The 23,166-nt window shown below is 35.7% G+C and overlaps 1 protein-coding gene across 1 annotated transcript; it reads left to right on the top strand.

Annotated features, from left to right (window-relative positions):
• The first annotated feature begins 862 nt into the window (after nt 1-862).
• LOC104903693 (vacuolar protein sorting-associated protein 53 A) lies at nt 863-22,163 on the top strand. Its single transcript, XM_010691784.4, has 25 exons — nt 863-1,060; nt 1,345-1,411; nt 1,606-1,700; nt 3,808-3,864; nt 4,023-4,173; nt 4,961-5,031; nt 7,184-7,308; nt 8,675-8,835; nt 9,183-9,324; nt 10,370-10,433; nt 11,860-12,045; nt 12,151-12,192; nt 12,940-13,044; nt 13,132-13,191; nt 14,888-14,965; nt 16,750-16,857; nt 16,967-17,032; nt 17,915-17,992; nt 18,071-18,204; nt 18,290-18,383; nt 19,176-19,253; nt 19,705-19,767; nt 20,342-20,410; nt 20,481-20,576; nt 21,509-22,163. The coding sequence occupies exons 2-25, from the start codon at nt 1,345-1,347 to the stop codon at nt 21,800-21,802; spliced, it is 2,484 nt and encodes an 827-aa protein (XP_010690086.1). The 5' UTR covers nt 863-1,060; the 3' UTR covers nt 21,803-22,163.
• The last annotated feature ends 1,003 nt before the right edge of the window (nt 22,164-23,166 follow it).

Raw genomic sequence — 23,166 nt, 5'->3', positions numbered from 1 at the left:
TCGCTGCACACGTCGAAGAGGTTTGTCTACATCGAGAAGCACTCACACTCTAGCCGATTTATCCCATTGAACCCCATCCGTATCCAACTCCAACACCTTCCCCACACATCCTCCAATTAACCTAATATGTCCTTCAGATCGCTTCCCCATAGGTAAGGCGAATCCAAAAAGGGCATAGGTTTAAGGCCGATAGTTGAACATCATCTTCTATTTCCTGCAACATCACCAAATGTTGATCAAAAGTCCAGGGTCTTCCTGCCAAGACCTTAGTAGTTTTATCACGTTTTGATGCAAATTGAACGACAAAGTGTCCGTTCTCAATAGGGCGAAAGAGAGCCCCTTTGAAAATAGCCCAGATTTGATTCAATGTCCTCTTTAGTGCTTCAAAATTGAAACTCCACACACTCAAAAATTTTCCCACCAACGCCAAATCAAGGTCTTGAGTATGCTCGGTTATGATTACATTATCAAGGTCCAAAATCGTATCTTCTGCCCCAGTGATCTTCAAACTCAAAATTTTTAGGGCAATATCGTCAGCCATAGGGCTGATACCAATCTCAAGGAATGATTTACAGGCTCGAACGATCGAGTGATTGGAGTGGATCATCAAGACTCTGATTTTTAAATAGCTCTCTAATCATTTTTTATCCAACAACTACTTTTATTACAAGTTCTTGTTGTATGTATCTATTTTCATATCTACCACCAACTTTTTACAACTTTCAATATTAATAAATTACGTTAAAATGTTGGTCTTGAAGATTGTAAACAATTTTAAAAAAACAAAGTAAAAAAAAACATGGAAGAAGTATTTTTTTTTTTAATTTTGTTTTACTCTTTGAGGGAAAAAAAAGAAAATAGAAAAATGAACAAAGAACTATTGACAAAAAAACTCAAGACGTCCATGGTTAGATCTCTCTCTCTTTCTCTCTCCTCAGTCGGTGTATGATCTCAGTTGTCGACTTGTCGTACTGTCAAATTCATGAACTACTAAAACAAACGAGGTACACTTTCAATCACTTCAAATTTCTGAAAGAAAGCAACTCTAATTGCAAAAAAGGTGCGATTTCATTTCTTCCCCCTTTTCTCACCATTAGTATGATATCAATTTTTTTTTTTGGATTATTAATTTCCATGTTAGTATAGAATTTCAATGTTCGGGAGTATTTTGATTCTCATAGCTCAATTATGTTTTTGCTATCCTTGATTTTTGATTGACGGATATAATTCGAATTTATGTTAGTTCAATCTCATCGATCTGGTGTTGTTTGATTCATGTTTGCATTTTACTTTTATGATTGTTTATTAATAATTTAAAATGTTGATTTGATGAATTGTTAACAGATGTCAATTCCTCGATCTATGGATAAATCAAGTTCTCTTGAATATATCAACCAGATGTTTCCTACAGGTTATTTATCTCTTTTCTCGGTAATCCGGTTTCTGTAAAGTGTGTAGGATGTTTATAAAGTTTGGTTTAATTTTGAAGCATTGAGTATGAGGATTGTATATGTTATAATCTTGCATTTTCGGTGGCGGTGCGGTGATTTTTGGTTTGCCTGCATTGTATGAATGTATGCTGACTTTGTGATAATAAATAAACAGAGGCATCATTATCTGGTGTTGAGCCTCTTATGCAAAAGATTCATGGTGAGATTCGTCGGGTGGATGCTTCTATATTGACGGCTGTCCGGCAGCAGGTAATGATTGGTTCTGTTGAGTTTGATTAATATCTGTATAAATAAGGTTCTTCATGGAGGTTGAGTATTGTTTAGATGATTGGACAGTATTTTTTTTCCAAGTATGAGCTGTGGTTGTTAACGTATTGTTTAGATGAGTAGACTGAAAAGTATGATACAGATGAGCATTATAGAAATGAGCACCAGGGCATCTGAGCATGCTACAAATGGTCTCTGATTTAGTTATTGGGTTTGAACTTGTAGAAAGATAATCAAATATGAATTTGTTCTCCAGCCAATTACAACTGGGTAGATCAAATGGAAAACTACATGCAAGCTAAGAAGACTATTATTTGAATTGAATAACCTTCAATTAAGGAGTTCTATTAGGCTTGTGGTGTGGGTCTGGGTCTTTTAAAGTTGATAGATATTGATCTGTTAGTCGAAGAAGGGTTGGGGTGGACGTTTTATCCTTTTCTTTTCCTTTTTCCTTTTTCATTTTTGCTTTTTTTTCCTTTGCTTTCTGTCTTCTGTTCTCTGTTTCTTTCCTCTTTTTTTGGGGCAACTGAGGGTGATGCTAGACCCTGCAACCAACTCATCAGAAGTCATTTACCAATATGCACACTACCGGAGTTCGTTGAGTAGATTCCAGTGTTTAGGTTTCAGTCGTGACCGTGATAATGGTTTTCGAACCACTTTCGTAGGTATAGTGGAAGACGTGCAGCTGTCACAGCCTAATATTACCGCCATGATAAGCTCAGAAGTCTTATAAGTGCAGTTGCAGAGCTGCCTAGATTTGACTTTCTGATATATTGTAAGATAGCAGATGTTCCTTGCAGCATTAGTGGGAGAAGTTGTGATTATTTGACATGATTTTTCACTCACTGGTCTAAGATATATTCGCGTCAAGAGAGCTCGTTGGCATTGATATGTTGACTCAATGCAGTCAGTAAACGATTGTTTCCAGCTTGTTTTGTTTTGTTTTGCTGGGTGAGGAGAGGCTGCGTAATGTTGCTCATTCATCTAGTACGAAAAAGCTTGACAGTGGTCATAGCCAGAACGCATTTATTGTAATTTATTAAAAGAAAGTCTAAAGGAGGCTATAGAAAGTGGGGAGATGATTGTCAATGTTACTTCTATAGACTGGAAAAGAAATGGGTTACTTTGGATAATATTACTCTTGGAGTCTAGGAGATAGGATGGAAGCAAATTTTAAGGATATTTTGTAAGATTATGAGGATGAAAAAACATACCAGGAGTTATTCGGAATGCTGGATGCCAATTACATCTATGTCTTCACTAGTAGTTTGTAATGGATCTACTGTCAGCCTATTGTTCAATGCTTTGCTTCTTGATTGGATGTTATGGTTTGTGTGGATAATGCTTTCTGTTCCATCCCAATGATTATTCTTTGGTCGTGCTCATCTCTTTTTTTTTTTTTTTTTTTTTTTTTTTTTGTCTTGGACCCGTTTAACTTCTAAATTATCACTAGATTTGGAAATGTCATTCATAGGTGATATCTGATAAGGTAGCATGACTTCGTCAAAAGGTTAGGTACAAAGATCAGATGGTTTGGGCTTATTCAGAGAAGGCATTTGATGTGGTGATGACTGATGGGAAGGTGAGAATGTGAGTTAAGATCATTAGAAGGGATTTCATGAGGACATTAGGTCATAAGTCTAAGTAGAAGAATTGGGCTAATGTGAGTAGGAAAGACTTAACACATCTGTATCTCACGAGGATATGGCCCTGGTTATGAAAACTAGGTACTGCAGGATCTATGTGCCATTGCCAAGTAGGGGGCCTTTTACTGCTTGAATCTTTGGGTGGTCTATATTTTTATTTTATTCTTATTTGTGGCCTTCTTCGTTCTTACCTTCTTGGTTGGTCACAATTGCAGCCCCTCTCCTTGTTTGGTTATAGGTTTTTGACAATGCTTGATTACTATTCCTGTACTAGTGGTGTTCGTGTTAATTTTTTTTTTTTTTTGACAAAGTGTCTCTTTAGTGGGTTTAGTCGTCTAGGAGAAATCTTCTCTACTAGTTTAAAACTTCCACTGGCTAGTTATGACTGCTCTTTGAGTTGGGTTACTAATTTAGTTTTTGATTGCTGGCTTCCTGTAATTTAGAGTAATTCAGGTACCAAGGCTAAAGAAGATCTTGCTGCCGCCACACATGCAGTGGAGGTTTGTACTCCCAATATATGGACTCATTTAACCTAGCTTCTCATATTTTTCTGGATAATATCTGGAATTGTTTGAGTATCTGATTGCATCAATGTTTCTGGTCCTTTAAGTAACTTTTGAGATTACTTACCTTTATTTGATTGATAAATTTTCATCAGGAGCTAATGTACAAGATACGAGAAATAAAAAATAAGGCTGAGCAAAGCGAGACAATGGTTCAGGAAATTTGTCGTGACATTAAGAAGCTTGATTTTGCAAAAAAGCACATAACAACGACTATTACAGCCCTTCATCGTCTTACCATGTTAGGTTGGTTTTTCCTTCTTCCTATCAGGGACCATCAGCATCTAGTGTTGCTGCACAAAAACAAGAATAAGTGTTTCTTTGTTTTTTTGTTGCCTTTTTTTTTTTCCTTTCTAATTTTTAAGTTTGAGGTAAAATATGGTTTCCAAGTGGTTATGATCCTTTGACTTTTATCTGGCTCAACTTTTTTGTAATTTGTTGTGACATTGGTAAAATATAATTATTTCACAGAAGAGGGTTGCATTTCTTATTTTTAAATTTGACTTTGTGCAATTTAATTCTACTCGTGTCTAGACTCTAGAGGCCTTATATATAGCTGGATTTGTATGATGGATCCAGATGCATCTGTGTTTCTCTCTCTGAAGAGTCAGAAGGTATTATGCAGATAATTGTATGGGGGAAGCAATCCTGAGTAGATAAGAAGCTCTTTTTTTCTCTTTTGCTTATTAAGACGGGGGAAAGGATTTACCTGGATATAACAGCTTTGGTTGTTGTATATTGTTCTTCTTAGTCAGCCTCCGTTGTGAGTGCATGCATTTCTGTAGAGCTGCCAACTGTGACTTACTTTTTTGTTGTTTTCTGGGATTCCACGATTCTATACTTCATTTAGTGTAACTCTCTGTAGTTCTATAAAAGGCATGATTCCTCGTCTTTTGTGTATGGTCTGATATATGATTATGCATAAATGATGTATATTCATGCAATGTCTTATGGCAATTAGTCATTTTGTAATACTGTAATTTGGATTGAGAATGAAATGTGCTAGAATAATGTCTTTTTAATGCTTTGGCAGTATCCGCTGTTGAGCAACTTCAAGTAATGGCTTCAAAGAGGCAATATAAGGAGGCAGCTGCTCAATTGGAGGTACCAAGCTGCCAGTGGCAAGCGTTTTTCTTCTATATAGGAGGTCAATAATTTTTTTAAGCTTTTAAGTTGCTTCTTCTGTCTCCTTGGAGGATCTCATCCACCCACTCACAATTTTTGGGGTTTTTACATCTATTATTAGCTGAATATTAAAACCTTCATCTTTTTCTTCTTTGAAAAGTAATAAATCCTTAACCCTATCTCCATTGTTTAGCTGTATCTGTTAACAGATAAATCTCATATCTTTTTACAGTCTGATGTTTTTATGTGATTTTACATTTGTATAGTACTTATTGCTTGTTGATTAAGATTTAGCTGAAGGAAGAAAGACTGTGCATTGCCTTTAATAATAATCAATCGCCTCAAATAGCAGAAAATCTAAGTTGCCTGCAGACATTGAGTCAAATTTAAGCTTTTATAACAGTGGAACTAAATTCTAGGGGATGTGTGGTTGAGGGTAAATAAGAAACGGTGAAGGAATTTTTTATTTCATTTCCTTTAGAGTTGTTTGGTTCACCTTTTTTTCAATTCCTTTTCTCCACTTTTTCTGTATAGGTGAACCCTTTTCCCCTCAATGTTGCTTCCCGTACCTCCTTTTCGATTTCAATTCCCATTTTCCTCCACTTCTCTGCAGCCTTCACCACATCTTTGACAGCCATCCATACCCTCACTACCACGGCAACCATTAACCCACCCTTAGATTTGTAACTACGCCATGCACACCATCATGGCATCATTCCGTCAATACCAACCACCATGGTCGTAACAACCACATCCATTGCTACATTTTAACAATTGCCACTCCCCTTACTTGCAACAAAGAGATGACCTTACCACCTCTGAGTTTGACTTAATGCTGCTTGCTGAATTTTGCCCGAAGTCTAAAAACAGTTGAGAGACCAATAAGATGTTTCTTGCTATGACTATTAAAATTTTATGAGGCATGCGCTGGCTGCAAGTGATATTAAGTCGATCACAGTCACCGAATTTGCTATCCAAATGTTCTTCGTCGCTGGTTCAACTAAACAACGCGGATTCAATATTTTATTTAGTTATTGTCTTAAATGTATGGCATTTTCAAAGTTATCACATGTTATAATAGCTTGAAGGTAGCCACATATCATAATAATTTTTGACTGACTAGAGCCACCTCATAGCAGTTTCTGGCTATGAAACAATCGAATATGACTGCTTTGCCGTCCTACTATTTAGAATTACTATACTTCTCATCCTAAGTTGGCTAAAGGTTGTTTTGACATGCAAAATTCTGTTGTTGGTGCATTATTATTTCTAAAAGCTATTTAAATACATAGAATATGTGTAAATGTGATATGTTCTCATGCATGGAATTCCTCAAGTACAAATCAAAACGGTACTTGAAATTGGTTAAGGTGGTTCATTCTGGATAAAGCACATCCAATTGAAAGTCTGTCAAAGCAAGTTGTCTTTTAGCTAGAAAATGCGATGTGGTGGCTGCATCAAGTGAAAACTATTAAATTGCTTGTTTTATTTATAAAGTATTGGATGTCAGATGGTCTTAAAAGGAACCTTATATTCAAGGTGTTTACGACAAATTGAGTAATTTTATTTTACTTTGATATAGATTGAGGAAATTTTTCCTTTTCAAAAAGTTATTAGTACTTCTTTAGACTTTATCCAACCGGACAGTGACTGCCTAGGTTTACTAAGTTGAACATAGCTGCTTCTCCTTTCCTCTTTGCAGTCCATTCCTGCTTCTTTCACTATATTGACAAACATAGAGTATCCTTGGATCCTGTCTGTTATGGAGATCAAATACAGTTCTGGGTTGCCATATTTACATTTCTAATGGAAATTTGTAAAGCTTCTGATAGCAGTTCTCTCTACGCCCTGTCTTAATGCTAATAGATACTGTTAATATAATTCAAGGGATGCTATTTCTTTGATTCATCATTGTTTGTGTACTTGTCTTTTGTCCTGAAGTAAGCAGAATATCTAAGTTATGTATTAGAGCTGCTTAAGTTCCTTTCATGACCAGCTGATATCATGGTTAGAGGAATTAAGTCAGTATTAGTCTCTATCTCCACGACTCCATGTCTTATTTGCTGTTTGATGGCTTTTACTGTCTGAATTCCCTTTTTTATGGATAATCTTGTCCTTTGATTTGTTTCAGGCTGTTAACCAGTTATGCAGTCACTTTGAAGCCTATAGGGATGTCCCCAAAATAACTGAACTGCGAGAGAAGTTCAAGAATATTAAACAAATTTTGAAGTCTCATGTATTTTCTGACTTCTCAAGGTACATTCAGTTCTATTTCCCTTTTCTTTATATGTGTATTTGGAATATAATTAATGAGGGAGGTGGCAAGGGAATGGGACCGTTTGTGGGTTGATTTGTCCAATGTGAGGTTTTTCTTTTTTCTTTTTTAATTTTGTAAATAATGTGTGTGACACTCATTGATATTAATCCTTAACTGAATATATAGCCTTGATTAAAATTGGGTCTTGCTATTTGACGCCCTAAAATTTCCTACTAACGCCCTGATATGAATTTTTATACTGTATTTTATACCTTCCTATTCCTTTTTTTTCCATTATCTTTCTCTTTCCTCCCCTTCCCTTTGACTTCCCTTACTCCCCAATCCTTCCAAAAATTATTTTCTGCCATTACTGGAGTGATTTGGAGTTTCCAAGAAACTGGAATGAATATGGTTGTATTCAAATCAATTCTTCAACTGAATCAAACTGTAGATTTCTCTCTGTTACAACTACAAAAATTATGGTGTCAAATCAAACCCCCCAAATTTCACAATATCAATTTTCCGGCAACTCACGACAGCCACCTTAACAACAATCACCATATGTGATTCCAACAATCAGTCCACCACTCCCCCACTCTCCTGCAAAACAAAAATCAAATCTGCATAATAATTCCTACACAAAAAAATTAAGATTAGAGTTTATGATAGAAAAAATTTTGATTTTTTTTTAAAAATATGGCGAGCGTTTATGGTGGACGCCCCACCACAGGCGCAGGCGCCCGTGGTTGGTCCCTGCACCTGTGGTGGAGCGTCTACCATGGATGCCCCCACCACAGGTGCAGCCTGTGCCTGTGGTGGGGCGTCCACCATAGACGCCTCACCATATTTTTTTTTTTTAAATTTCAATTTTTGGGTTGTTGGTGAAATGTCAAGCTCGTCGGAGGAGATGATGTATCGCCAGAGCAGTCACACTCGCCGGAAAATTGGTAGTGGTGGTGGCTCCAATGGTGCTTTAATAGTGGTGGTTCCAATGGTGGAAGAAGAAGGAAAAAGGGAAGGGGAAGTGAGGGAAAAGGTAGAGACAGGATATACAAATACGGTATAAAAATACGTATTTAAGGCGTTAGTAAGAAATTGTAGTGCGGTATATAGCATCCCAGTTAAAATTGGAGTTGTGCTTGACTAGAGATTCTAGGTTTCTCCTTGGTTAACAGATAGATTTTAACTTTGAGAAAGCTTTTGACCTAAAACAAAGTTGCAGACTGAGAGATGAACAATTGCCTGAAGGAGGGGTGGTTGATGATTTGTATACTTGTATCGAAATTCCAAGAAAATTGTCTAATAATGTTGGCTCATAATAATATAGACAGTATTTCATCTGATGATATATTTTTGTAACCTCAGCTTAGGTACAGGCAAAGAGACAGAAGAACCCAACTTATTGCAGCAGCTATCAGATGCTTGTTTAGTCGTTGATGCATTGGAGCCTTCTGTGCGAGAAGAGTTGGTCAAAATATTCTGCAACAGGGAACTTACTTCCTATAGACAAATTTTTGAAGGAGCTGGTTAGTGCCGTTTATTTTCTTTTCTTTATATTAAAGAGAGTTTTTTTTATTCCTACCCTTCGTTTAAACAATTAAACCTTGAGTACCCATGTCTAATGCTCAATCTGACATGGTATGGACACTTGACTTCGATCAAAATTAAAATGAAAAGTTGTCTTCAAATGGCCAAACTGATACTTGGCTATGTAGTAGTGTGCATGTTCGTACACCTAGTTCACGTAACAGAGATTAGAATTGCCAAAATAAAAACATAGCGTATGAAATGGTTTGCACGTCTGCTTTCTGTCACATATTAGTGTATCAGATCTTTCTTGTTTCTAAATTGTTTTGTGGCTTTTATGAATTAGAACTTGCAAAGTTGGATAAAACAGAAAGGAGATATGCGTGGATCAAGCGTAGGTTGAGAACAAATGAGGAGATATGGAAAATTTTCCCATCTTCGTGGCATGTCCCTTATTTACTGTGCATCCAGTTTTGCAAGCTGACGAGGTTCATGATCTACCCTCTTTTTAGTCTCTTTCTTGAACTATATATGTATATATACTACATATATATAAATATATATATATATATATATATATATATATATACATACATATATTATACATACGTATATACATACGCATATATATATATCTATACATATATATATACATACATATATTATACATACGTATATACATACGTATATATATATATATATATATACATACATATATTATACATATATTATACATACATATATATATATATACATACATATATATACATACATACATATATATATATACATACATATACATACATACATACATGTATATGTATGTGTATATATATATATATATATATATATATATATATATATATATATATATATATATATATATACATATCTATATTATCTGTAACCAAATAAAGAATTCTGTATACCTTTATATTATGTGAATATATGGGTGGACAGTGTGGCATAATAGTACTACATCTAACCAGCCTTTTATGATAGATTGCTTCTTGCAATAAATTCCGATTGTTATTTAACTCTTCTTCTTTTTTGTATTCATATGGAGATGTCATTTTCCTTTAATCTGAGGGTGTGGAGATCTAAGGTTTAGTTTGATTTGTTATTTTCAAATGAGAACTAGTCTTACATGCACGCTATGCGCGCGATAATGTGTGATAGGATAATAACATATGAAGTAGAAAATAAAATTAATTGGCTAGAAAAACTGTCTTTATATTTTGTTTTCTCAAAAAATTGATATTTAGTTTAAATTTCCTACTTTCCCCCCTTTTTCATTCAAATGACACAGTTAGTTATCTCCCTATTTTATTTCTTTTATTCTTTTTTTATTATTTTCTAGTCCCCCATGTGTTGCCTTATATAATAGAGATTAGTCCTGGACTTCTATGTTCATTTTCTCAGTGAAGTTACATTTTCATCAAGTTTTGAAATCCATAAAGAGAATATATGCATGCTCATACAAATTTTATATTGTACACTGATTTGAATTTGTTTTTGGTTCTGCCGTCACAGAACACAACTTGTGGAAATACTTGATAACCTGAAAGAAAAGCCAGATGTGGGGACACTGCTGCTGGTAAGGGTTACTTGATTTATTCGTTCACATTAAAACTGCTCCAATTATTCAGAAGATCAGGTTCTATTGCTCATTTGACCTCAGTCTTGTTCCAACCACTGAGTACTGAATGTAGTCTGCAACTTTTTGACGTTTTACCTGGCATTTTTGTCCAATTCTGCTGGATCTGGATCTGGATCTGTCTGCACTCGTATCTAGGAGGTTCTTCTGGTTAATGCAGATCAACTTGGGATGAGTATTGCAGCAATAACTCCTTTTGTAAGGGGAAAGTCCCTACTAAGATCTAAGAACGGGGTGGCCACTAGAGAATTATGCAACGTATGACACGGGTCTAGCCCAACACTTTCCTCCCTGTGAAGTAGGAAAATCTGAACCTAAAACATTTAGCATACCAAATCCAAATACATGGGGCAGAGCAGAACCATAAAAAATGAAATTACACAACGGGCCTGCAAAATCAGAACAAGAGAACTCTAAACTATGCATATGAAAATGACAAAGCAAGCTCAAATACACAGAGAATCAAAGAATTAAACCAGCTTTGTATCACTCTTAGGGATTTGTATTTGGAAGAAATCTTCTTATTCTTGTTGTCACTCCAAATCTGAAAATCTTATTGGTAGCATCAATATCTGTAACTCTGCTGTGCCCAATTGCCTCACTCTGGCACACAAAGTAAAACACGAGAAGCTAGTGCACCAATCATCACCTCCCACTGTAGTCTGGTGAAAGAAGCCTTCTTCAATATCCATATAGGAAAGCAACAGAGTTTGTAACCTGAGAAATTTACCTTGATTCAACATGTGAAATAATAACCACCAAGGAGGCATTCAAACTTTCAGAGAACAAAAGGGGAGGTGCTCTTCGGAGCTAGGCTACGAAAAAGCAAGAAGCATCATCAGAGGCCTTGTGTGCGTTAGAAGAGAAAGGGTTCTGAAACTTTTTCACTAGTTAGCCAACATGTGGAACTATGGTTGGTTGATTGAACTTATTACAGTCCCATTATTGCCACCAAACCCTTTTGGGTGACCATACAGCCAACTACAACCACTTTGATGTGTAAACTTTGCACTAGGAGTCTATATCTGACCACAATAAGCATTTCAGAAATGGCCTTGTTTCGCTGCTCTGGTCTACTTTTTCTGCATTGAAGATTCCATCTTGGGAACTTTGTATTTCATGCTGGAAAGACAAGTACTGAAGCCTATAGGATGTAACGCCTTTATGTATTTTTTTTTGTGTGGATATAGCGTGAGTTTGAGGAGATTTTGAATGGCTGACTGATTGAGATTCTGTCTTCTTGCAATCATAGGATTTTAGTGGAATTGTTGTCTTCCATGTTTTCTTGATTCGTTACATGTTTGACTGCACATTGTTATCTATTCTGTCAGACTGTCACTCAACTACTTTTTGAAAAATTTCATAGGCGCTTCAGCGAACTCTGGAGTTTGAAGAAGAACTGGCAGAGAAGTTTGGTGGAAGCTCGCCAACTAAAGAGATCAAGCATGATGCTGATGACACAGATAAAGGAGACAATATCAGTCAAGCTGTATCAGATATCAAAAAGAAATATGAGAAAAAGCTCGCTGCACACCAAGGCAATGGAACTGATGTATGTAGTTTGATTTATTGTGTTGACTATGAATTCGCCTTGGACTTAATGTATGCTTCTTAGATGATCTATTGTTCATTGCCTCTCGGGTTTATTTTATTACAGGAAAGGGAAAGTCTGAAAGAATTTTCTGTGCCTGGAGCTGGGGTAAGTCTTTATCCTTTCCTTTACATTTTTTTAAAGCTTGACTCTCCATTTCTGTGCACCTACTGAAGAAGGCTTCACCTGTCACTTGTTTTTGTATTTTGACTCTGAATCTATTGCATTTTATTTTTGGAGGAGATGTCATGTCATTTTGAATATGTATATGCACAGTTTTTTTTTTTGAATGGTTTACAACTGCTCAATGGTTATGATGGCTGAAAATTTTAATGTCATTGTTTACAGTCCTTACAAGAAACTTGATCATTATATTTTAGTATTAGGAGATGAGTATGGGGCCATTCAAGTTCCAACAATTAAAAAATTAGTATGCCCGGGGGAAATTGCTGGGGAGGCGCAGTGGCTGGAGCAGGGGTATGGGTGAAACTTGAAAGGTGTTTGGAGGGGGGTGGGTGGTGGGGTTGTTGCCGTGTTGATGGTGGTGGATTGAAGTTATAGCTAACATAAAATTAATGAAAATGTTAAGGCCCTTGAGGGGTTGTTTTGAGTTGACAGAATAGCACGTGGGTGTGGTTTTGAGTATATATTGTTGTTAGAGGCGGTTTTGGGAATAAAGAATTAACAGATCCTATAGTCTAAGTATCATATTCCATGTAACCTTGGCTGATCCAGTGTATCAAAAGCCTTCCTACTGTGATGTTTTGCATCCTTGAGTACTAACTTGATTATCTAATGTTGACTTAAAATCAACTTGAGATGGATAGCCTAACTAATCAATTGATGATTTTGCAGTTTAATTTTCGTGGAATCATCTCATCTTGCTTTGAACCTCATCTAAATGTGTATGTAGAACTGGAAGAAAAAACATTGATGGAGCATATGGAGAAACTTGTTCAGGTACCCTATCTATGTACTTGCCTTTCCATTCCTTTCCAAACCCTTGAATATGTTGAAACCAATTTCTATATATTTTTTCCACTGTAGGAAGAAACTTGGGATACAGAAGAAGGAAGTCAGACTAATATCTTATCTAGTAGCATGCAGGTAGAAATACAATTTTAGGTTTCTAAATGTTCTTGTTAAATTTTATTTTTCTCTTCCTATCTCTTGTTGCATTGCTCATTTCTACTGGAGTCAATCATCACTTTTTTTTTTTTGACTTTTGGACTATAATGGACTATATTATAATCTCATTGAACTGCTGTGTGCTTCTTGTTTACTGTGAAGTAGAAAGAGATTGTTGCATAACAGATTAAGGGTCAGAATGGAACATCTTTGCTATTATCACAAGTATAAGGTTGTGAATATCTAACACCTATTTTACTGAGACTCGAGTACTTGTCTCGGGTGGATGTCTCCAAGTGTTCGACTTGCCTATTTTGTGAAACTTTTTCTGTAGTCTTGACCAAATGTGAAGTGTCGGTATTCAAGTCCAAGTGTCATGAAAACTTGAAACTGAACGCATTGAATTTACAAGTAAGCATAATTTCTAGGGAAATAAATCGAGTGGACCGAAATTTACTCTGCCGACCTTTATGTGTCCTTGTATAGACCATCTATTGAATATACCAGCAAGATAAAAAGGAAGAATCTCTCCAACAACTTCTCCTAGTTAGGGGCTAATCTTTATCAACAAGGTACCCTATCTATGATACAAGATTAAATTACTTGGATAGATGTTAAAAGGCAATTGATATTGGTGAACGGCATTATGATAAACTTAGTTCTAGGGATGGCAAATGGGCGGGGCGGATGCGGATACCCCTAAATCCACACCCACCTCCAACTAAATTTTCCATACCCGCCACCTGCCCGTCAACCATGTTGGGTACAAGTTTCCATATCCACCTCCGCCCATGCGGGTATAAGGTTATAACCACATCCGCTCCACCACCCAAGTGGATATCCATTACCCACTTATACCCGCCCATCACCCAGGTGGATTTTCCACCCGCCCACCTGATTTATTTTCTATATATAACCTATTATATAAATTAATTATTAGAAACACCCATTTCAAAGAAAAAAGTACACATTCTTAGTATTCATATTTCTTCATTATTTTTTACAATTTTTTAGATTTATGAACATAATTCTTTATTTTATAAAGGGTAAAATTAGTAAACATTATATGGGGTGGATGGATATGGGGCGGGGCGGGTGGATTTGGGGCGGATGTGACCTCATATCCACCACCTACCCACTACCCATAGCGGATTTGACTTTTCGTATCCATACCCACCCACTACCCACCAAAGTCATATCCATACCCGCCCCCAACTGGGGCGGATGCGGTGCGAAACCCGCCAAATTATACCCACATGCCATCCCTAAAACTTACTTATTGTTACAATTGCTACTATATATAGCCATCATTTGTGGTCGAAATCAATCTTGTTCATTTTTCGTTTACGGAAATATGACTTTTGGTAACAAAATAAAAGAGAAAATAATGTGGGAAATGTATTGAAATAAGCTATAATGATTGCATGTCCCTTAACAAGTCACTTCCAGATAGAACCATAGATATTGCTATGGACTTAATCTGTTGCGACTACCTTCACTAATACCGTAGTTAAGTTGTTCCAGGTACTTTTTTCTTTTGCAAGGCATCCAAGCAACGGGGTTTCCTTGTGCGTAGATTATATATATTATTAATTTTGCTCCACTTCTATGATTTTGGCTTTCTTGTTTGTTTTGTATGTACTGTTATATCAACTAACTGAGCTATGTTCTGTAGGTCTTTCTGATAATCAGACGAAGCTTGAAGCGATGCAGTGCTTTGACAAAGAACCAGACATTATTTAATTTGTTTAAGGTGCTTTTTGACACTTATAATTGTAGGGATGTTAATGTGCTTTGAAAGTACTTCCTTTTCCTGAGTGTAGGCCAAGGAAAAAATCGCGGATGCGGTCGTGATCGTGGTAACGTTTGCGTTGTCGCGGAGGTGGCTTGTAACTGATGAATGGAACGGATTGCGACCGTCGCAGCATGACTTTTTTAAAATAATTCACATTAATACTACATCCGTTTCAAAATATATGCACCATTTCTCATTTGGGCATTATTAATCAACCAACTTTGACAATCTTTCTCTCAAATTTATGTAAGAAAAAAATAGTTAAGTGGGATCTTGTTAAATTCATCTCAATGCGAGGATTTCAAATATCAACTTTTTATAATATTTACTTATACACAATTAAAGTTATTAATGTCGAAAGAAGATTGTTGGAGTGCGTGAAAAAACAAATGGTGCATGTATTGTGAAACGGAGGTAATATGTTCTAACCTTATTTGCATTGTTTTAGTTAATGAAGCATTATTATAACATAATATAATCATATCTATTTGAATATCATGCTTTATTAGCTATATAATTAATTTATAAAATATTTTTGGCCAATAATTGAAAAGAACCGATGTAGCGGGGATAAAAACGTTATGACGCGGCGAGTTTGCATTACGGAATGGACAACGCGGCGAGAAGTATGTGATTTTGATTATGGCATTCCGTAACAGGATTTATGGAACGACAAAGCCAAAATCTGTTATAGAATGAGAGAGTTTTAATTCCATGGTGTAGGCATTCGTTTACCAAACAGAAATCCATAAATATTTAGTTAATGGTTTACCTTAGTTGATTGTACTCCTTCCATCCCAATATTATTAAAATATTTCCTTTGGCACAATTACTAAGTGAAGAGAGATAGAAAGAGGTAGGAATCTTTGCTTTTCGAATGAGGATAGAATAGAGAGAATCCATGTGCCGAGAGAGGAATGTTTCACTCATGTTTCAACCCGTAAATCATATACTTCCTCCGTTATGAAATAAGTGAAACACTTCTCTTAAAATGCTCACATAAAAATGAGAAGTTTTCCACTTATTTGAGAATGAAGTATTCAACATGTGTTTTGTGCATGTGCATGCGTGTGTGTGTGTGTGTAAAGTATGTGAAATAAATATGTAAAATATGTGTGTGCAAAATGTGTAAATCATATATTCCAAACATGTAAAAAAATCAAAGGTTAAATATTCATCATGTGTTAAAGTATGATGATAAAAATAGTATTCTTAAAAGCTTTTTGAGTCGTGTTAAGTTTTAAGTTCAATCTTATGCTGAGCTCTCTACAGTCAAGCTTTGACCAGTTAGTTTTAGTAGCTTGTAAGCTAGCTCAGTGTTTTATTATCCATATTTATGGGATGAAAAAGGATAGTATCTAACTTCTGAAATATTTGAATAGATTTTGGACTATTGGTAGATTCTATGAGTTGCAGGAGGATATTTGAATTTTGAATTGCAAGGACGCTGGTATTGCTTTATTATGATTTGAAGATCATTGATACTTTCTAGACACAAAATTCATTATCCGAAAAGAAGCCGAGGACATTAGCCAGTGAAATGTAAACTAAATTGTTCTCTGTTGACCTGTGGCTTCTTGTTCATCTGTAGTTTGGTATTTTGATAATTATATATTTTCCCTGTGATTCTCTTTTCCCTGGCTCGAAGCTGATGACTGATTACATGATTGGCTAGTGAAAATTAGTTGTTTTTAGTTCTGATGATATGTTTCTGGAACTGATTTTCTGGCTTCTGCTACTAGGTGTTTCAAAAAATTCTTAAAGCATATGCAACGAAGTTATTTGCCAGATTGCCTAAGGGCGGAACAGGAATTGTGGCTGCAGCCACTGGAACAGATGGACAAATTAAGGTCCCACATGCTTTTACTTTAACTACTACTTGTTCCTGCCTTTTCTTCCCCCTTGCTGCAGACTACCATTTTCTTTTTGGGGTTTGACTTATTTTCTTTCATTAACCAGACATCTGAAAAAGATGAAAGGATGATTTGCTATATAGTGAATACAGCTGAATACTGTCATAAAACGGTGAGTTCCCTTCAGCCAAACTTTGGGTAATCATGGTTTGATATCTTGAATCTTATGCCTAATTTGTGTAGTTGTCATAAATAACATTGCTAACTGCCCATATTGATTATACTGTGAAGAGTTGGTAACGTGGAAACTCATAAAAGTGTTAAGCAGTTACTTGGACTCTTGTTCTTTTGCTCTTTCTAGTCTTCTTCACACACAAGTTCAAATCAATGAACAGTCTTTTCCAAATTACAAGCTTTTGATCAGCAACTTTATACTTCATCTCTTGTTTAGGGTTTGTGAATCTTGGTTTATATCATCATCTTCTGCTAATTTTAATTAGTCACCTGAGGAAAAACTTTGTTGCTATTGATAATATAAGAATGCTTCAAAATTTCATATTGTAGAGTTCGAAATGTTTACATGAAATATTTGCAAATAATGAAGAAAATACAAGCTTTTGGTTACATTGTCAAAGGATTCTCCACTTTACTTTTCCAAGAACTCTGACTAGAATCCTTGCCTACAGATCTTGGCAATGTTTATTTGTTGGTTCTGATCAATAGTTTACTTTGTTTTATTCTCTTTCCAGCAATCTGTCTAGTTAAATGTATAGTTGCTCTCTCTGTTCCCAGATGAGTTATTCCCCTTCCTTCTAGGATGCTCCAATGATTTCAGCAAATAAGTATTACTTGTTATTAGTGCCAGGATTCATATTTATTAGGAAAAGCTTAGTTGTTAACTTCAAATTATGTCTAGAAATCTCAAGATGCTCGATACAGCCATCAAAAAGTTGAAGTACTGGTTTTAGGATCTCTCAGATTCAGCAAAACGGTTAGGAAATTTCCCTGTTATAAAGTTCTATGCTGGCTTAACCTGTTTCTTTTCTGTTGACAGTCTGGTGAATTGGCTGAAAATATAGCAAAGGTAATTGAGTCCGTGTATGCAGATGGAGTTGATATATCAGAAGTGCAGGTAAATATCATGTACTGCTGGATTAGTGATTGCAGCTGTTCCACATAATGTGTTGTTTAAAAAATTGCGATCGTGCAGGACGAGTATTCAGCAGTGATAACAAAATCACTGATAACACTAGTGCAAGGTTTAGAAACTAAATTTGATGCTGAAATGGCTGCAATGACACGTGTTCCCTGGGCAACTCTTGAAAGTGTTGGCGACCAATCAGAGTAAATTTTTGTTCTTTCTGACGTGTAAATTATTGTTACTGGCTTGAAGCTGTAAGTCAGCATTTATTGTGTCTGTTTTATGCAGGTATGTCAATGGAATAAATACAATCCTTAAAAGTAGCATTCCTATACTTGGGACTCTTTTGTCCCCCATTTACTTCCAGTTTTTCTTGGACAAGGTAATATTTGAAGACGTTCAAATGTTTCTGGCTCTCTGGTTGTTTTATTCTGCATATCTCCATTTTGGTATTGCATGGACATTTCCATGCATAACTTCTTTGCACCAATGCCAGTAAAGTGAAGAAATTTATTCTGTTTTGTTTATGCTTAAAATAAAATGCGTAGTGTTATCAGCTTAACTTAATTTTGCATGTGGTCTTTGTGTGAATCGTGTGTTCAAAATTTGCTGTTTTGTTGCATTAGTCCCTAGGTTTTTGTTGTTGAAAGTGAGAAGTTAGAGTTTCCCAAAAGATTGCAACACAATAAGCATCCTACCCATATATAACTTTTTTATTATTAGCTGATTAATTACATACCTTAACGATTTATTTGCTAAAATATATACAGAAATCAGTTGAGTTGATTTTGTATAACATAGGTATATTATAAATGGATCTTGTTTTAAATTCATTTCAAGGTGTTTCCAGTGCTACAAAAAAAAAATATTTTTCTATATTAATTTTTTTGATGAATTATTAAAAAATTAACACTGTTTTCCCTTATTCTAAACTCTATACATGTTTATTAATCTCTCTAAAAATTTATTTCTATTTTAAACTTATTGTTAATTATGATATGGTATGCTTAGGGCATGCTAATTGCTCTCAAAAAGTTCCCCTTCTTGTAAATATTAGATTATTTTTCCAAATTCATAGAAGAAAATCCTGTGCGATAGATAATTGGGTTTCCCCGGATACCATATTGCAAAACCTGTTAGCCTGAACCTTTTACCTTTTTTTTGTTTTATGCAGCTTGCTTCTTCTCTCGGTCCCCGTTTCTATCTTAATATTTTCAAATGCAAGCAGATCTCAGAAACTGGAGCTCAGCAGGTATTAGGCTGAATTGAGTATCAATTACTCATTTTCTGTTACTTTTGTGAAATTTATTGAGATGATTTGAAGTCTTCACAAATTTTATATTTCAAAAGAATTAAATATCTGTTTTGGATGGTAAACCTCTGAATCAAGGGAAAAGGCATGCCATATAGGTGAAAGAATTCGCGAAAACTAAGCTTGTTTCTCGGTTCTTGCTTCAGATCCTACACAACTCTATTTTTGTGGCTTTTTTGTAATCTTGAATCAATTTTATCCTACTGCTTTTGCCTGTATCATAAATATCCATGGCAATTACAAAAGAAACAGCATCATACAATAAGCTTGAAATACGTGACGTGTGTTTTATTCTGTTTTCAAGTATGTCTTTCTATATAGTGTAAAGTAGATAATTGTCAACTGAGATCACACGTATAATTGAAACTCACATGCATTAGTGCTATTCCAGATGCTTTTGGATACTCAAGCTGTGAAAACAATTCTTTTGGAGGTTCCTTCCCTTGCTAAACAAGTAAGTTATTTCACTAGGATGGTCCACATCGTAATCTCTGTGATTTGATTGTCTTCTGATCAATTAGTTATCTTGCTTGAAAGTGTTGGTTAGGTTGCCTGTTTTAAATTTTCTGCAATAAATAATCATGTGTAATGTTTTTTGTCGCTGTTGGAAATTGTGATGTAAAACCCCCCTATTACACGCTATCATGAAACTGCATTTATTAGCAGGTTAATAGTGTAATAATCTACTGTAAGTGTTACAGGTGAATTTTATGGTGCTTCTGTACTCGTAGTCCACTAGTCCTTGTGATTTTTGACAGGGATGTGAGTTTTCATTTTGTTCGTTAATTATGATGGGGTTTTTCTTTTCTGATCCTATTGTTAATAACCATGTATTGGTAACGCTCTTCAAGTGTTTACTTTTGTGTGTAATCTTATTTATTCTTTTCATCATTGAAACTGGTGGAACTGGAATTATGCAAAAAGTACTTGCATGTGTATTTGGTATTTATTTTGGTTTTGAGCCACCTCTGTAGCTGTACATGATGATACTTGTTACTGATCAGTATCATATTCGTTGTGTTTCATAGACATCTGGTGCTGCAAACTACTCCAAGTTTGTTAGCCGTGAGATGAGCAAAGCTGAGGCCCTTCTAAAGGTTAGTGAAGTTTTCTGGTGATTTCGAATATAACACTGTGGTATTGGCTAACTGTCCTTATATTCGCCAGGTTATATTGTCTCCATTAGATTCCGTAGCAGATACTTATCGTGCTTTATTACCTGAAGGAACTACATCAGAATTTCAACGAATTCTGGAGCTCAAGGTTAAACTTTATTTTGTTTCTTTATATTTCCGGTTCCTCTCGTTTTCTTTTTCAGATTATTTTATTACCATTTTGTTTGTGCATGGAGAGAGGGGAAGCTGGTGTCTCCTTGGTCCATTTTTTGCCGCAATTGCACATTTTCCCTTTCCCTTTATCTTTCCGTCATATCTTTAAAATTTTCCTTTTACCCAGATTTTCTCGCTCTTTCACTTGGGCTATCTCGAATAGGGGGACATAAAATCAAATAAGGGGACATAAAGTAAAACAAGGGGAAAAGGAAAAAAAACTGAGGGAAAATTAAAGAAAAGACGGTAATAGTTAAAGGGCGTGGACCGTGATTGTCGAAATTCAAGTGTTGCACTGATATGTGAACGGAAAAAGTATATGTATAGGATGTTTTATTCAACTGGATTTGATTTATAGAACCTTGTACGAACGTATTGGAACTTATTAGCACTTTTCTCAACTCATTGGAGCTTATTGGAACTTATCTAGAAAGACTGAACTCATTGGAACTTATTGGGACTTAACAAAACTTTTATGCTGCTATCAATAAATTTACATCTACGGATCATAAGTTAGTCATTATTATTACTAATAACTAGACTTAATAATAACTATATATAGGTACAATAGGGTTCAGCAAGTTTGGTAGTAGGGTGACTGGGGTCTTCCACTTCTTTTAAAATGATTCGATTCTCTTCATAGTTTTTCTGATATTAGTGTCTTCCCGTTTTCGTCTGAAGAGAACAAATTAGCTGCTCAAACTTGGTATCTTCTCTATGCCTTGTTTCTCATTAAATTTTTCAGTCGGCCTCAAGAAGTTTATGGATACTATTTTAAAATTGAAATTTTCTTATGAAAATGCATACATTCATCTCTTATTTGACTTTAAGTTTGTTATCTGTGTTCTAATACGCCCTAAAATGCAGGGTCTTAAAAAAGCAGACCAGCAGACCATACTAGATGATTTCAACAAACATGGTTCAAGCATCAAGCATCCATCAATGGCTCCAGCTGTAGCAGTAGCCCCAGTTCCATCTGCACCACTGTCTATAACTGGTCCTGCTTCATCAGCTATTGCTGCTTCTCGAGAGGATGTGCTTGCAAGAGCTGCGGCATTGGGCCGAGGAGCGGCGACTACGGGTTTTAAGAGATTTCTTGCACTAACTGAAGCAGCAAAGGACAGAAAGGATGGACCTTTTAGAAAACTCTTCAATCCATGAGACCCTAACTAGTGGTCTGTGCAAAAGGAAAGTCATATACATGAGTCTCTTGCCTATCCACCCTCATAAGCCGTGCTTAAAATTTTCTTATTGTCTCTCCTCTTGCTATAATTGGAGGAGCACAATAATGTTGGTTGGCTTTTCCCATAGAAAGGAGTGTCGATAATGTATATGCGTAATCACCTTGTGGATTGTAGGCTAATCTTTTTGATTTTTCCTCGGTCCTTAAGGCTGGCTACTAGTTGTTAAGAGCCCTCCTGTGTAAGTAATTTTTGGTTGAATGTGAACTAGTGTTGTCAAGTTTATCGAATGTATTTGATCCATAAAATTTAATTGGGAACGAAGTTTCATGTTAAATGTGCATTTTGGAAACTTTCAATTTTATTGAAGGTAAGAAAACAGGCACAAGTTCCTCTATTTCATCTGTAATGAAGTAACAGGACAGCACTGTATTAGAATCTTGGTGCCTCAGATAATGTATAACTCAAATATTAAACTAACATAAAAAACAAGCAACAACTACTGTAGATAAGAAAAGTCCTGGGCCTCAAGATTTCAACAACTAACAAGGTATTAGTATAGTACTGTTTAAGTCACTGTCTTTAACCATTCTTTACAGCACAGTAACTAATTTGAAAAAGAGAAAATATTGGGTCAGACGGTCTGACCCAATATAATGGTTAGACGACCACTGTTATCAACAATTCACCCCTAAAAGCTTATTAATTTATTTCCCACAAACTTGAAAATTTTCTCATGAAGTCATGCATCGTTCATTCGCGAATATTGCAGTGAAGGATTGCCTTCACCATTTATCGAATATAGCTTTTTCTTCTTCAGCTTTCCAATTTCTTTGGACGGCGGTGATTTTCGAGTAAGCAATCTTGTTCCTCGAATACCCAACTCCCCAAACGATGGCAAAAAAATGTGACCGTCTTGTCTCCCTTCTTCGCCGCTCACGACTTGTATGTGTAGGTTTGTGGTGTAATCAGGTTATACCCCCGATTTCCCTTTATTTAGTTGTGGATGATAGAGGTGGATTGCGGTGCTATGTCGGGTTGTTGCAAGTGAATTGGTGGCTGGGGAATGACAGTAATTGGTGGCATCTGTTGTTTGTTGCGGCGGCGGCGGCGGCGAAGTTGTATATTGTTGGTGTGGATGTTAAGGGTTCGATATTTGTTGGTAGCACTAACTAAAAGTGTAATTGAAGCACTAATTTTAAGTGTATTTTAATGACAAAGTACAGTATATTAACTGAAAGTCTAACTGAAGGACTGATTGTAATTCTAGTTCAATTACAAAAGAAAATTACCTTGAAAGAATTTCAATGAACTGAAATACTATCACTTGAAACACTACTTATC

The sequence above is a fragment of the Beta vulgaris genome, chromosome 9 (genome assembly GCF_026745355.1).
Source record: "Beta vulgaris subsp. vulgaris cultivar EL10 chromosome 9, EL10.2, whole genome shotgun sequence".
Classification (NCBI taxonomy): domain Eukaryota; kingdom Viridiplantae; phylum Streptophyta; class Magnoliopsida; order Caryophyllales; family Amaranthaceae; genus Beta; species Beta vulgaris.
Note: the sequence above shows the minus strand (reverse complement) of the source record. Positions and strands in the feature narration are given on the sequence as shown.

Bases quoted from the DNA above. Each gene is read 5' to 3' on its own strand.
- LOC104903693 (XM_010691784.4), top strand. From the start codon at position 1,345: ATGTCAATTCCTCGATCTATGGATAAATCAAGTTCTCTTGAATATATC. The intron at 19,254-19,704 runs GTATTAGGCTGA...GTGCTATTCCAG, and splicing joins CAGAAACTGGAGCTCAGCAG to ATGCTTTTGGATACTCAAGC. The intron at 19,768-20,341 runs GTAAGTTATTTC...TGTGTTTCATAG, and splicing joins TTCCTTCCCTTGCTAAACAA to ACATCTGGTGCTGCAAACTA.